Source organism: Aegilops tauschii, chromosome 1 (genome assembly GCF_002575655.3).
Source record: "Aegilops tauschii subsp. strangulata cultivar AL8/78 chromosome 1, Aet v6.0, whole genome shotgun sequence".
In the NCBI taxonomy this organism is placed as follows: Eukaryota; Viridiplantae; Streptophyta; class Magnoliopsida; order Poales; family Poaceae; genus Aegilops; species Aegilops tauschii.
This window is the reverse complement of record NC_053035.3, coordinates 136,624,600-136,640,256: the sequence shown is the minus strand read 5'-3', so window position 1 is coordinate 136,640,256 and position 15,657 is coordinate 136,624,600. Positions and strand designations below refer to the sequence as shown.

At 40.1% G+C, this 15,657-nt stretch overlaps 2 protein-coding genes across 11 annotated transcripts; one reads left to right on the top strand and one right to left on the bottom strand.

Moving 5' to 3' along the window:
* Nucleotides 1-1,091: 1,091 nt before the first annotated feature.
* On the top strand, nt 1,092-10,149 carry LOC109751239 (uncharacterized). Of its 9 annotated transcripts, none has more exons than XM_073509940.1 (23): nt 1,092-1,675; nt 3,698-3,865; nt 3,966-4,025; nt 4,148-4,825; nt 4,953-5,069; nt 5,187-5,306; nt 5,428-5,665; nt 5,757-5,848; nt 5,962-6,054; nt 6,285-6,566; nt 6,694-6,796; nt 6,930-7,010; nt 7,141-7,352; nt 7,435-7,465; nt 7,612-7,737; nt 7,877-7,990; nt 8,156-8,269; nt 8,379-8,813; nt 8,955-9,068; nt 9,173-9,305; nt 9,416-9,516; nt 9,647-9,834; nt 9,916-10,149. In XM_073509940.1, the coding sequence occupies exons 1-15, from the start codon at nt 1,412-1,414 to the stop codon at nt 7,614-7,616; spliced, it is 2,544 nt and encodes an 847-aa protein (XP_073366041.1). In that variant the 5' UTR covers nt 1,092-1,411; the 3' UTR covers nt 7,617-7,737; nt 7,877-7,990; nt 8,156-8,269; nt 8,379-8,813; nt 8,955-9,068; nt 9,173-9,305; nt 9,416-9,516; nt 9,647-9,834; nt 9,916-10,149. The 9 variants fall into 9 exon arrangements, with proteins under 9 accessions (XP_073366041.1, XP_040256411.1, XP_020165729.1 ...); XM_040400477.3 differs by having other exon boundaries at nt 5,962-6,060; XM_020310139.4 differs by having other exon boundaries at nt 1,093-1,675; nt 5,962-6,060; nt 7,435-7,497; nt 8,199-8,269.
* A 348-nt stretch (nt 10,150-10,497) lies between these two features.
* On the bottom strand, nt 10,498-15,486 carry LOC109751250 (protein FAR1-RELATED SEQUENCE 5). Of its 2 annotated transcripts, XM_020310148.4 has the most exons (6): nt 14,300-15,486; nt 14,005-14,214; nt 13,850-13,921; nt 13,713-13,763; nt 10,891-13,601; nt 10,498-10,786 (listed from the first exon to the last, which is right to left on the bottom strand). In XM_020310148.4, exons 5-6 carry the CDS (start codon nt 12,710-12,712, stop codon nt 10,698-10,700), a joined length of 1,911 nt encoding a protein of 636 aa, XP_020165737.1. In that variant the 5' UTR covers nt 12,713-13,601; nt 13,713-13,763; nt 13,850-13,921; nt 14,005-14,214; nt 14,300-15,486; the 3' UTR covers nt 10,498-10,697. The 2 variants fall into 2 exon arrangements, with proteins under 2 accessions (XP_020165737.1, XP_020165739.1); XM_020310150.4 differs by lacking the exon at nt 10,498-10,786 and having other exon boundaries at nt 12,335-13,601.
* Between the last annotated feature and the right edge of the window lie 171 nt (nt 15,487-15,657).

Here is a 15,657-nt window from a genome sequence, read left to right as displayed (position 1 = left end):
TGTTTCACCCCAGTTGCAACTCCACCCCCGAGTCGCAACTCAAGATGTTTTTGTGTTTCACCATAGTTGCAACTCCACCCCGAGTCGCAAACTCAAGATGTTTTTGTGTTTCACCGTAGTTGCAACTCCATCCCCGACTCGCAACTCAAGACGTTTTGTATTCGTCCCAGTTGCAACACCACCCCCGAGTCGCAACTCGAGATGTTGTTTGTGTTTCACCCCAATTGCAACTCCACCCCGACTCGCAACTCAAGACGTTTTTATATTCGCCTAGTTGCAACTCCACCCCCCAACTTGCAACTCAAGACATTTTGTATTCGCCCTAGTTGCAACACCACCCCGAGTCGCAACTCGAGATGTTGTTGTGTTTCATCCCAGTTGCAACTCCACCCCCGAATCGCAACTCAAGATGTTTTGTGTTTCATCGTAGTTGCAACTCCACCCCCGACTCGCAACTCAAGACATTTTATATTCGCCCTAGTTGCAACTCCACCCCCCGACTCGCAAAAGACGTTTTGTATTCGTCCCAGTTGCAACTCCACCCCCCGAGTCGCAACTCAAGATGTTTTTGTGTTTCACAACTCGAGCAGGTGTACTTTTTGTAGTTGCCCTAGTTCATAGTCAAGCCTCAAGCTTTTTGAGATGTTTTTTATGTTTTTTTGTTTGTTGTTGTTGTTGTTGTTGTGTGTTGGTCTTGCTACTGTTCTTGTTGACCCCCACCAACATCTTTTTGTTGACCATTCCCTTATTGAACATGGAGTTTATGTCACGGTTTGGTAGTGGACAATATTTTGCTGGTGACCTTCGTAGGTATCAGGCTATCTTTGATGGCAGACAGGGCCCAAGATGTCGTTCACCATGCCCTTTTTTTGCACAGATAAACGACACTAGCATGGCGGGCAATTTGTTGGCTGTTGTACAAAGAAGACGCCGGTGTTTTTTTGTCAGCATGCCGAGCCTAACGTAGGTGGAAAAGTCATGGTCGAGTGTCACATGCACCCACGGTGGTCTTTTTATGCAGGTTGACCATTTAGTTTTTGTAACAGCTCAAAAAGCTCAACAACAACTTGTTTTTTTAACTCAACGTTTTTTTAGTTTGTTTTCAATGTTCGAATTTATTTTGTCATGTTTGTCTTGCAAATTTTTGAAGTTTTTCCTCACTGCCTACTTGCTAGTTCAAACCACAAACAAGAAGTTTTTTTGCTACTAGAGAGGGAAGCATCATTTTTGTAATTGAAATAGTTTTTAAGTTTTTCCAGGGGATTTCTACAAGATATACCAAAGCAGCAACGGATCTCTCATAATTATCCACACCGACACATTTACTCTGTGCATTTTTTCGCGTGGCACTGTTTGAAATCGTGGAGGTGGAGCAGAGGAGGAGGAGACGGGGGCGACTACCTCGAAGGCGATGGCGACTGAGCTGGCCGCCGACGACCCCCCCGTAGTGCACCTCCGCGCGACGGGCGAGGCACTCGCCACAGACATGGCGGACGAGCACCGCGCGGGAGGCGAGGGTCGCGGCATGACGACCGTCTACGACCTCTGCACCACCGACAAGCGACCGTCGCGCACCGTCCCCACCGTCGACGACCTGTGCGCCGCCAACAAGCCAACTCCGCGGGTCGTCCCCACAGTCCCGGAGTTCCCCGTAGCCGAGGAGCTACCCAATCCAGTGAGCAGCACACCTCCTCCTCCATCCCTCCAACCTGCTTGATTTTGTTGCTTCACACCGTCAAAATTAGTCAAAATTGTGGCCATCCAACTCGATTTTCCTGAAATTTTGTCCTGGCTCGTGGGGTCCTTGAAGGCTAAGTAAGGGAGGTGAGGGGTGGTAGCTGTTAGTTGTTTGTGTATGTATGTGATGCTCTGTTCTGCTGGGTACTTGAAGGATCCTACAGCAGGATGCAATACTGAATGAATGGTAGGCGCGATGTTATACTGAACATGGTAGGTTTTTATTAGGTGATGCTACTGAATGGTAGGTTTGTTTTTCCATCACCCAACAATGAATGGTAGCAGGCATATATGTTTGATTTTTGGGCGCGTGAAGATGTTTGTTATGCATGTTGTTGAGTATGTAATTTTTTCAGAGTTGAGTCTGTAATTAAGTCCACGGTAGAGTTGATTTGCAAGTTTTCAGAGACCATACATCAAGTATTTTTTAGTTTTTGTAATTTTTGTTCAGAGAGCATGCATCAGCTTCAGAGAGCATGTACCAATGTTCAGAGAGTGTTTCTAACCAGTCAATCTTTAGAGAGGGTCGTCTTTTTTCATTGTTCAGCTCGCTACACATCAATATTGCGTGTATCTTCAGTATTTTGTCAGTTTCCTTAACCTAGTACGTCTAATGCCATTTTTTGCCTGCCCAAGTAAAGTGCTAACATCATGAAAATATAAGAGTGTCTTTCTGTTTGCCTTTCTGTTTTAACTGATCTTTTGTGTTGTGTATGTCAAATCCCAACAGTTGTCGACAGAGGCATATCACATGCCTGGGTTTGGCTGTAAGCATGTTATTTGCGGAATGGGATACTGTTTTACTTACATGGAGTGGAAGAGATGGCTGGTTTTGATGTTATTTTTATTGACTGAATACAGATTTGTTCTGTTTTTTTAGACTTCAGACATGAAGTAGTGGGCACGCCTCCTCTGACATAGTTTGTTATACTTCTTATTAGTATTATTTAGTATACTTCTTATTAGTATTATTCAATATTATTCAGAGTAAAGAGCCCGTTGAGCCAACAGGGGGTTGTTTGCAACACCTAACAAACGAATGGCAGTACGCATATATGTTGATTTTTGGGTTTGTTGTTTTGTTTGAAGTGAGCAACAACCAAATCATATAGTGTGTTTTCGAAGCTAGCTTCCTAAAGTGATTACTTCAGCCTAGCTTGTGGTTGTTGTTTCTTATCCGAAACATTTTTTGTGCTAGGGGGTGGGGGTGGGGGTGGGGATGGCAGAGGTGTTTAGTTGATGAACAATGATGATATGTAGTTTGTTGAGTATTTAATTTTTCAGAGCTGACTCTGTAATTTAAGTCACTGTAAATTGATTTTGTAAGTTTTCAGAGTTGACTCTGTAAATCAAGCCAGCAAACTGTTATCTGCCCGTCAAACAAATCCTAGTCCTTTTTTGTGTCTAACATCATTGTTCTTGCCCGATAAACTAATTTTTTTTCCAGAGCATACATCATGTGTTTTTCGGTTTTTCTATTTTGTTCAGAGAGCATGCATTTTTATATTCAGAGAGTGCGTCTCACCAGTTAGTATTCAGAGAGGATCATGTTTTTTTATTTTTTATTTCCTCAAGCTATTTATGTCTAATGCTTTTGCCTGCCCAACTATAAGTGCACCATCAGTGCAGCATATAGAGACCAGTAACTCTACAGAATCATTTCAGCCAGCTAACAAACGAGGAGGATCAGTCAATGTTCAGATAGTTTGAAACATGATTTTCAGTAATATTCAGTAATCTGTTTTTTTATCAGAGAGTTGACCATCAGTCAATGTTCAGAGTTTTTCAACTCATGAGTAAATGCTTAGAGAGGATGACTTGATCTTTTTTTCCTTTCCTAGTAGTAGTCTCAGCTTTGTAAATAGTCAATGCTCTGGTTTAATTAGTACTGTAGTTTTTCTCAATGTACACCATAACTTTTTTTTAACTCAGGTTCTTTTTTTGTGTTTTTTTAAAACAGGAGCTTTTAAACAAAGATACAATTCCCGAGCCTTTGGAGTCAAACAACAACAGTAAAAATGATGGTTCAGGGGATGATAGCATGGATGAGCAAGAGGAGCAAAGTATAGTTGATATGACAGAATCAGATGCATCAGACGGCATCCTGATCGATGGCCTGAGAACATTTGTAATGTGTTTTGAACTAGAAGAAGCTACTGTTTTTTGTTTTCTTGTGTTGTTTTTCATAAGTTCAATTCTTTGACAGAAACTTTCCTTTATTTCTACAGTTACAGAAAAGACAAGAGAGGAAGCAGGAGAGGAGTGCTTTGAAAGAGAAAAGGAAGAAGGTAACTTTGTGCTTTTCATAGTTTTCACATTGTTAACATTTCTGAGCCAAAACCACATATCTTATTTCTAGAGAATAATGCTCCTCGGCCATTTTAATGCTTGCTATTTGTTTCATTTTCAGAGGACAAGGCCAGAGAAAGGAAAAGCCAAAGGGCACATGAACAAAGGAAGAGCAACTGCATACAGCAGGTTTAGCATTGGATATTTCGCGAAGATTGTTGATGTTGTGTGCCAAAGCAATCATAGGATGGAGGTTGTGAGGAACGGCGGTTTTGGATACTTGCTCGAGCTAGAAGATTGTTATGTTCCAAGGCCTTTTGCTCAATGGGTCGCAGACAACATATCCACAAAAGAGGAAGCAATTGTACTTGGTGGCAAATCAGTCCCTCTCAACCCTGAAGCCGTATCATTAGTTCTTGGTATACCAGCAGGAAGAACAAAGATCAGAGTGCTCGACGAGGAGTCCGGGAAAGCGGAGTTTCTATCACTGTTTGGGCTAACAGATCTTCCATCAATAAGTTTCTTCAGAAATAAGCTTATGAAGGAAGAGCTGCCTGACGACGTTTATCTTCGCTGCTTCTTGACTGTCGCACTAGCAACCTTCCTGTGTCCCACATCCAACACAAAGCCAAGCACCAAATATTTGGGAGCCCTTGTTGATGTGTCAAAGTATAAAGATCTTTATTGGTGCTCTTTCGTCCATACATGGAATATCTCTTATGTCAAGAAATATCAATCAGACAAGCTGAAGGAGAAACGGATAACAACAACTTTGGGAGGCTGCATATATCAGCTAGCAGTATGCTCCTTTCTCTTTTGTTTATATGTAACTTTTTTGTTAACTTATTTTTTATTTTTTTAGGAGCACTGTGTTCTCATCAAACATACTGAAGGTTTTTCATTTGTATTTTGTTGTTTATTTGCAGGTTCGGTGTCTAGACTTCAACAATTTTGGATCAATAACAATCCCTCCAGCACTACAAACCATTAAACATTTCAGTGATATGCTCCTCGGGAAAGATGGACTCTATGGAGCTCTCCAAGTAAATATCATAATCTGTTTTTAATTTTCCCTCTTGTCTTTTAATGTGTACCTTCTGTTTGTTCACATCTACTCCTATTTATGTTGGTTTGTTTACTCTTTTACTTTTTGTTGGCAGATCAAAGATGAGGCAGAAACTTGCTATGCACAAACTGATGGTGCATGGGCAAGCACCTCCAAGAACTCTAACATCAGAAAAGCTATACATAGGGTCTTAGGCAACTCTTTTCCAGAGAAGGTAAAATGTATCAGACTTGATGCAGACAGCAACTTCAACACCTAATTTTAGCTATTTTGGTTTCCCTTTCTTTTTTTCTATATTTTTTGATTTTCTTGTGGAATCTTTTTCTGCTTGTCAGATCAAAGAAGATATATTCCTCAATTTCCAGGAGCGCGTAAAAGATCAAAACCTGTCCACATGTCTGATAGCAAAACAAGTGCTGCTAGACACTTTGAACATTGTTTCTTCTTCTTTCGATGGCTCTCAACATACCGAGAAGTTAGAGTCCTCCGACCATTTGTATATGCCAACTAACGAAGATAATGGGTCTGGAAGTACTATTAGAGTTGATTCCAATGGGATTGAGATAAACAGTGGTGTGTTTTTGAATCATTTTTTTCATTCTTTTTCTTCTAATTCTTTGTTTGTTTTTTAATTTACATGACAACCCCCCTATATTGTTGACAGATGGAAGAGGCAGGAAGAAGAGAATGAAGACTAGTACACAGCAGTCAGAAACTTCAACAACTAAGGACAATATATTGGAAGTTAAAATAAAGGTATTTTTCTCCTTTTTGTAATTTTTTTTTCAAAACCCATGTTTTTTGCATGTGCAATGTTCAGCACATTTTTTTTGCGATATTCTGAATTTTTCTCTCAATAATTTTCACAGGGAAGCAGACTTGAAGCAGCTGTGGAAGGAGGGGAAGCTGAAATGCAGTCAGTACCGGGCAATGGTCACACGAAAGAGCTCCAAAAAGAAGTTGTAATGGTTATTGTTTTTTTAAAACCCCTTATAGTCACATCTTCTTTTAAAAGAAATTGTCCCTTACCATGCACCTTTTTCCTGCAAACTAACCTGCGAGGGAGTGAATTGTGGAATTGTTAAAAAATGTAGATATATATGAACAACAAATGTTAAAGCATTCTATTGCACCAAGAATTCTACAAATATCTCTGACAACCATGCTTTTTTTGGGCATGTTTGTGGGTTAGGAACAAACCATGCAGAATAGCAACGTCGCAACACAACAACCAGAGATGAATATGCTTGATGCAGATACCAATTTTCCCAAGTGCAATGCTAGTGATTGTTCGACTCAAAAAGAAGCACCTGAAAAGAGCACTAGCCTGAACTACATGTTGTTATCAGCTAGATTGGCAAGAGCACTCGAAACGACAGAACAAGATATGAATTCAAAGGATGAAGCCAGCACACATGTACCACCAACTTTCTCAGGTTTCCAACATAACGCTGTTAACAGTAATCAATCTGAGGTACACCCTCCAAGGAATTTCTTTGAGCTTCTCTTAGCACCATCATTTTTTTGATAGTTTGTTTGATCTGTGTTTTTTTTGTTTACATGTAACTCAACCTTTTTCTTCTTCTTTTTTTAAAACTCAGCATTGCACCGAAAGCAAGACAATGTATCAAGCAAACAAAGCAGCAGCAATTGAGTGTGTGGAATTAGATACCACTGCCTTCCCACAAGACAACAATAACCAAGGTTTTTTCCAACAAAAAACATTCAGACCCATGTCTCCAAAATGAGCTTACTCCTATAGACATTTTCTTTTACTGAAGATTTGCAGTTTCTTTTTAATTTTTATTGTTCATGCCTCTTTTTCTTTTTGTGCCAGATGATTTTCGTTTCAATGAAGTCAGGGAGCAGGGGAAACATGCAGGACTTGATATTGATATCAACATACCACTATCAAATAGTACTTCCAACAACTCTTCTCTTTTTCATTCAGTACACATGTCAATCATTTTTCTTCATGTTACCGGTAACAACCGATTTTTGTCAGTTGTTTTAACTTTTTTCTTTTTTTTCTTTTTTCATATGTGAAGGCGGTATAGATGACAAGCATAAACATGTGGAAGATTTCCAACACACTATGCATCCATTGGACATTGCAAGACAAAAGTATTTCTTTTTTGATGATATGGCACCTAGCTGCAGAATTTTTGTTGACCATGATGATTGTGGGAACGAAATAACAGAGCCAGAACTGTGGCGCGATCTAGACATGGACTCGAATGCATATGAAGTCCAAATAGAGGTAATTATTGTCCACACGCATTTTTTTTGACTTCACCTTTTTTGCTACAAAATTCACCCACTCAATTTTTTATTCATTTCAGGAAGCTAAGAAAAAATATAAATCGAATACAAGTAAGGACATAATCAAAGGATTTAGCTCACAGGTGCTATCTCTTTTTATCAAATGTACTAGTGTATGAAAAACCCTCTTACCATCTGCAAAAGCCATCTCTAAGTGTTTTCTTTTTGTTTCTGTTTTTATTCCTTGTCTTTTCTAGCATGAGCAAACAGCACAGGGTGATTCATCCATACATTGTGCGCAGAAAGAGCCTGCGACAACAGAAATGTGCAAGTACAGAAACTTTCTTCCTGGGTTCGAAGAAATAGACGACATTATTGACTTGGTATGTTTTTTTCTGACTTTTCTTCCCTTTCTTTTTGTCGTTGCTACCTTTCGTTTATAAGCAAATTCCTTTTAGATACCCAAAAGCACACTCACCCTTTTTTGTGATTGATTTTAAAATGCCACACTTTTTTTTTCAGACATCTCCTGCCGCACACACACCAAAGACATGGGACAATGCAAAAACGTGTTATTACCCAATGAGAACACGGAACTATGAGAATTATGTAAGCTCATCACAAAAGAACAAGAAGGTATAAATCCAATTGCCTTCAACCTTTTTCTTTTTTTTACGTTACTATATTTGCTTCTGTGATGTTTATTTTTGGGGGTATTTTAAATGTTTTTTTCTGTTTGTGGTGCTCTTTTTTGGTTAGTTACTGAACACATCCCTTTCAACATTTTGTCCAAATTTGCAGAGTTACTTGACAACACCATTTATTGGCAAGAGGCTTTTTACAGACGAGGTCATCGAAGAAGATGACCAAGATGGGACCAAAGATCAACCAATCCCTGTCATCGATGAGTTGCAAGTAAATCTGTGTTTCCGTCTTTTCTGTGTACCAATAACTTTCTTTTATGTTTTATTAATACAACACAAGCTAATCATTAATGTTCTGCTATTTTTTGTATGTTTTGTAGTTATCTCCGGACGTTCAAATTCTGGGGGAGAGAGTATTCAATGGTTCATGCTCTAACATGGTAAACACAGCAGACAATCTGTAAAACAGCAACCTTACATTAGGCAGTTACTCAAGTGGCAAGGAAAATCTGCCTCCCAAAAGGCTTGTACGCCCAAGCAAGTATCAATGCTCACCTTTCGATAACGATCTGAGAGGCCCTCTCACGCCACTTGAGAAGCAGCTACACAGCAACATTGTGGCACTAAGCAAAATTGAACCTGATAGAAGGGCAGTGTTGGTCGATAAAACCAGTCTATCCCTTGGACAACTCGGCAATTCATTCGACACCAACGGACATGTGGAAGCTTATGTTTTCAATGTTTTCTGCCGGTTGCTCTTTCGTGATAACCATCCAAGGCAATCAAAGAAGCACTACTTCTTCACTACTATCGATGTAAGTACAATTTCAGGTCAACTAAAACGTTTTTTCAACTCAAAACATCTTTCTGAAGTTATTAATTTTGTTCGTACAACAATTAACGCACTTTTTTATGTGGAAGTTTGACATTTTTAATTTTTTTTTGCCTCAAAATAGGATTATTTTCTTCAAGCATGGACTACTGAAGAAGGAAGGATATTAATGAGAAGGAGAGCACTTATAAGTTTTAGTGGAGCAGGAACAACATTGCCTCTACATGAAAGTGAACGTGTATGGTGCAAAATTGATATTAACCCGACAGCTTACAAGTTTGTCTTTCTATTTCTGTTTTTCTTTTTTTTCATACCCTCACAATCTGTTCCCAAATTTTGCAGCTGTTTTTTTCCATCAGTACATCACGAGCACTGGATATTGTTTATTGTTGATATTGTTGCAAGAAAATTCATTTTCCTAGATTCAGTTTATTATGGCGAGTCACCCTTTCACATGGAGGTAAAAGATTTGATGGTAAGAGCAATGTTTTTTGAGACTGTTATATTTTTTAGTTGTCCTTTCTCTTGATTTTGGTACTGCAACAAATTAGCCATTTACGTGTTCCATTCTTCAACTTTTCATAGATAAACAATTTTATCAAAACATGGGAAGAGTCGAGACTCAGGAGAATGGGGTTCAGAAACTTTGGTATAGAATACCCAAACATGCCTAAGCAAATTGGAAGGTACATTTCCACTCTTTTTTTTGTGGGAAACACAAAAACACATCCAAAGATGCTTGTTTTTCATTTTCTTTTCTGTGATCAATGTATGTTCATGTTGTTTTTAATCATTTCTTTTCTGCATAAAACACAGAGATGCTTGCGGGATTTTTGTGCTCAAGTGGATGCAAACTTTTGCTTCGCGGAATCCTCTCCAGCCCCAATTCAGGATGAAGGACGTGGCAGATGCAAGGGTCAGACTTGCTGTTGATATCCTCTTCAGCAATCATAACACTGATGATGATGCCAAAAGACTTGTCAAGTACTTTCGTCAATAAACTGGTATTTTACAGCAACAAATTTATTCCCGTTTCTTCACATATAGAGGAAAGACAATAAACTAACATACAAACTTTCTCTCAGGGAGTTGAGGACAGCATTGATCTACAAGGGGGGAGGGGCAAAAAGAATGAAGAACTAAATAAATACTCTAGATTTTTTAGATGTCTTTCTCTTTTTTTGTACATGTTTTTTGTGTTCGCTCGATGAGTATCTTGGGAAAATCAACGGATATACCAAAGTAATGCAAAGAATTTTTTGTTCGGATGAAAAACATTTTTACAGTGAAGGGTAATGGAAAGTATTTGTTTTGTCTTCTGTGCCAATGCTTTTCTTATTCGAACCTTCTTTCCTTTTTCTATTTTTAAAGAATATATTGCATCATTTTTTTTGGTGAAACTACTTCGCAAAGACAAAAAGAAAAGGAGAAGCAAATGCAGGTAAAACCTCATTTTTAATTTTTCTGCTCACTGGATTTCAATCAACAATGAATTTTTTTTTGCCATTTATCATTCAAGAAATTTCTAACCTTTCCTTTTTCTTTTCTGCTATGTCTCTTCTCCTTATACACTAGACAGCGGATTTTTTCAAACATGTCTACAGGAGAGGGGGGTGGGCGAAGAAAGTGCAATGCAAATGAAATTACGAAACACCTCAAGCAATATAGAAGAAATAATATGTGCAAAGTATTATATCCAGGTACAAACATTACCAACCAAAGTTTTATTTTTTCTCTCGTATTTCTTACAATGAAGTATTTTTCTCCCGCTTTGGGTACATGTTTCTTTTTTTCAAGGTTTCCCGCACTGCCTAGGTGTTACTTGTCTTCTTTTCGATTCACTTTCTTCAAAAATCTTCTGCCTGAACTACAGCACTCCTTCAACCTGTGTGGCAGGTGCCTTCCTTCGTTGACGCTTAGCTCCATTCTGTTTGCTAGTTGATGAATCAGAAGGACCTGTTTTTTTCTTTTTGGTTAGTTACTAGTTTGATCTTTTCTTCAAATATGGACTTATTTATTTTTAATGACAAAAAAGCAAATGATAGGAAACAAATAAATACCTGTAGGTTTTTTAGTTGCTGGTTTCTTCTTCTCAAACTCAGACTTATCAATATGCAGATTGTGACAAGTAGCAATATTATGGTCTTGGCTCCTGCAGTGGCTGCATTTACTTTGTTTTTTTGTGAGGAACTTCTCTCTAGCTGTTAGATAACGACTTTTTGGTCGACCTTTAGATACAACAACATCTGGGTCTTGTAGGTTGTCATAGCCATCAGGGTGGGGTACTTGCATTTGTATTGGAGGTTCTTTTTCCACAGCAACTCCTCTTGCCTGAAGCTCCCTCAACTCATCTGCCTTGGTCATCTCATCAAGCCCAGCAAATATTCTCTCACTTTCGTTCACAACATACAAGTACTTTTGATTCGTTCTTGCCCCATCGGAAGCCATCTCATTGAGAATTGTTGATAGCTGTGAATATCTCAAATGTCTGCTTGCCTCAGTCAGTTCCATGGGAACATTGAACTGCTTGTCTCTTACATATTTTCTGTCTTGTGGTTTCCATCTCTGAATATAATACTTGTCTGGTAGGACGGCCATGTTCAGGTTGACAAGCACACACAGTATGTGTGCACACACAATGCCATCCTTTTGAAACTTCCCACAGATGCAAGCAAATTTTTCTTGCTTCAGGTTTGCTAGTACAAGGTAACGTCGTGTCCTGAAATCTTTTTCCGCAAGCATGCTCGACTTGTAAACCTCAAACCTTAATCCATTTTCAACAACATCCACATGCAGTTGGGCAGCAAACTTCATTTGTTTCTGAAATCGGTAAAAAATCTGCCGGTTGTACATTCGTGATGCCTTAATCTCAAGCTCATTGTGCACCCAGAATGTTGGTTTCGTTGTCCTTGTCAACGAGTCTTGCTCCCTCTCCATGTCTTGTATGCGTTCAGATATCTTCTCATATTCTGTCATGAAACTAATCACATTGTCGGTCGACGCTACATTGTCCTTGAATATGGCATTCATGCCTTCGCTCCTTGATGTTGAGTGTAAGAGTGGGAGAAAATCTGTCTTGAAGTAGACAGGTGTCCACCTTCTCCTCTCTTTCCACATAATCTTGAAATAGTTAACAACACCAATGTCATACTTCTGCACCATCTCTTGCCACAACTTTTCAAACTCTGCAACTGTGAGGGAGTTGTGCACAATGTCTGTGAAATCAGCATGGAGATCACCTTTTGTGACAAAAGTCCTGCAGCATTTCTCTTCAGCTTTTTTCTTCACATGAAACAGACAGTTTCTGTGCTTGGAGAGGTTGAACACCTCAGGGACAGCCTCCTTCATGGACGTGTCTTGGTCCGTGATAACGGTCCTTGGCTGCTTCCTGCCCATACACTCTAGGAATGTCTGAAAGAGCCAAATGAACGTGTTGATCGTCTCATCCTGAATGATAGCACATGCAAACAAGCAGTTCTGTCCATGCCCGGACACACCAACAAATGGGGCAAATGGCAGATTGTATTTGTTAGTTTTGTAGGTTGTGTCGAAACTTAGGCTGTCTCCATACAGATCATACATTTTCCTTGAGTAGCCATCAGCCCAGAAAATGCACAACACTTTGCTTGGTTTTTGCGGATGAACCTTAAACTTGTAGTAGTATCTTGGATCTTCTGCTTGCTTGTTCCTGAAGTAGTCCGGCAGCTGCATCATATCGTAGCCATCATTCTCTTTCCTGATCGATGCCCTCACATTCGTCACATATTTCTTCGTGTATGGAAGCGGGCCATGCCTTAAAAACGATAGTATGTCCATTATTTTTCTTGTTGGCAGTTTTGCTAAGTTCAATGTTCTCACTAACAACTTTTCTTCATCCGTCATTTGCTTATGCGATCTCAAAAACTTTGATTCATCCGGTGGACTCAACTCGTGGTTGTGCTCGAGGTTGATATCTGTGATAAACCATCTGCCATTTTTTGCTGACTACCAGTTTAGCTTGACACCCTGTGACATCAATGACATTCCTTTTCCTCTTCCTTGTCTCTGGTGCTAGCTTTCCAGTTCGCTCTTGCCACCTCTCCTTCCTTTGTTTCCTCTTAGCCTCCTTTTGTTCCTCATCAAGCACCTTCCCTGACCTGTTGCATCTGAAAATACATCGGGACTCACCACCCCCTGTGCTAGTTTGGCCACAGTAGTTTGATGCTTTTCGCACAGCAAATCCACACAAGCAAGAATAGCTCTTGTAGAATGCTTGTGCTGCTTTCGATGTTTCGAAGTCCATACCCATCTGCGGGACATGGCGGCTGCGAACCTCTTGGCTACAAGTTTGAGCAGCGAGAACCGAATCATTCTCGAGGAAATTGTCAATGTCATCTGGTGAGAATTGGTTAACGTCATCGTCCACAGATTCGTTATCACCATGTTCATCACCATGTCCAGCAACTACCTGATTAGCATCTTCTTCAGCAACAACTAGCTCTCTGTTAAATGCACCTGGATCGGTGTCTGAATGTTCACTGCATGTATCGTCTTCATTTTGATTGTCTCCAGGACAAATGCCTAGAGCCTGCAAAAGCTCTGCACCAGGAGCTGGGACGCCATCATCCCATGTGACAGTTTGCAATGCTAAATCAGCCTCCTGGAAATCTCTCTGGCTGTTAATCCAATTGCTAGGATCATCTTGTTCAATGTAGTTGCTTGATTCTGGATTGTCCATGTCAGCTAGCTCGCTCAACCTTGTGTTCCGTCCAGTTACCATAAATGTCTTGTTCTGCATTTTTTGTTGAGAAAAAACATGTATAAGACTTCTCCCTCTTATTCAACATATATGTGTCTGTGCATGTTTTTCATGTTTTTTATAAAATTCAGTTTGCGATCGTACCTCAGCCCCAACAGGATAGTACTCTGTGTGTGGTGAACCAAATAGAGGATCCTGCAAAATAAAAAGCAAAGTTCAAGCCAAATATCCTCAAACCAACTATCATACTCTTTTTTTATGAACAACAGAGCAGTTCAAACCTCCGATTCAGCTGCAAGCAACATTTGTGTGTATGACATGTTCATGCCAAAGCCTGGACTCAACACTAATGCCTGCATATTATTTGTTTTGCCCTGTTAAATTTTTCACGCACATACAGTTTTTATATCAATTTGGATACTCACAAGATACTCACATTTTCTTTATGTTTGACAACTGGGGTAGCATGTTGTCCAGTCACCGGAACGGAATTGTTACTCACAACAACAAGAGGATGTGTCGATGTTCCAAACTGATGGCCCGGATAGGCCAATGAGTAAGGCGGGATCATCTGTAGGAAATTAACCCTGTCGCCTTGCATTTGAGAAATCCTTGGGCCAAACCACGGGTAATGGGAGCGCACTGGCTGCAATCAAAACATACAAGTAAGCTTTAAACTTCATTTTTTGCTTTCTGTCTTGAATCAGATTTTTTTAGAAGCACAATCGTACCTGAGTTCCAATGTAGTCCCCTGCATAGGACAATTCATTTGCTGCAAAAATTCAATGTTTTTTTTCGCTCCAATAGATGATTCAAAAACCTGATGCTTTATGATTTTTTGCATGCATAGACTGAAAGTGTGTAGGTGTCATGAGTTTTCTGTATGATCAACACTAAAAGTTGAAACCACAATATACTTTTGATTTTCTTCTCTATTTTTTCTATCAACATGAAAACTACAACAGTGGGATTCTAGCAGAGTTGGTACTTGTTAATTGGCACACAGACCAAATTTTGCCAGCATGCATTCTTTCTTCAAATCAACTTCCTCCCTACATCAAACATTCTCACACTACAAACACACTGACTTGAACTTGTTTCTTGATTCACAGAAATCCTTGTTTATTGATTTGGCACACTACAAACACACATTTGGCACACACCAAATTTTGACTGAATGTCATACACATGCTCTGCTCTTTTTTTTTCACCCATGTTTCTTGATTCAGAGAACAACACAACAGATTTTCAAATTTTTTTTTACAGCCAACTCATGATATGGTGTTTTTACTACAGACCAGCCTCTGTTTTGTTTCTCCAATCAACAGATGGAAAAGAGAGAGGCTACAAGGATATACAACAACACCTGCTTGTCTTCCATGCCCGTCATGATTACTTCTGGAATTTTTGCCTTTTTCCTCTGCTTTTTCTCCTACTTTCTTCAGTCTTGTTCATCCATGGCGGCTGTGGGGGAAGGGGAGGAGGGGTGGGGGGAATAGATGGGATGGATTAGCTAGTGATCTGCGGGGTGGAGGACGAAGGGAAGAGGAGGGTGGGGTGCGTTGGCCAGCTGTAAAGCAGGCACGAAGCTGCATAAACGCTGTCTGGGTTTAGCTTCTTCTCCAAGCTAGCAACCTTTTTCTACAGCAACAAACAAGGCTCAGAACAAACAAATAGGCAAAAAAGTAGGAGGCGGGGTAGTTGGGCTGGCTGTGTTGGCAGAAAAAAAAGCAACAAACAAGGCCCAGAACAAACAAAGGCCACAAACAAGGCCCAGCAGACAGGTAGCTGGACTGGGTGAGTTGGGTGGGACAAACAAACAATGCAGACCGAGAACAAAACAAACAAGTCACGCGCGGGGATCGGAATCAGGAGTGTTTTGTCTTTGTTTTCATAGGTGACGTCACACCTAGATGTGAGATGCAACAGACCAAAGAAATAACCGACGCCTGCAAAGCCAAATAGGCCCGAACAGCCGGCCGAACAGAAATCCCCACGGGCAAGCTTCGTGTTGACCGGCCAGCAGCGCTGACAAACCGACCAGGCCCAGCTGACGAGGACGCCGACAGGCGAACACGACTCGCACGGC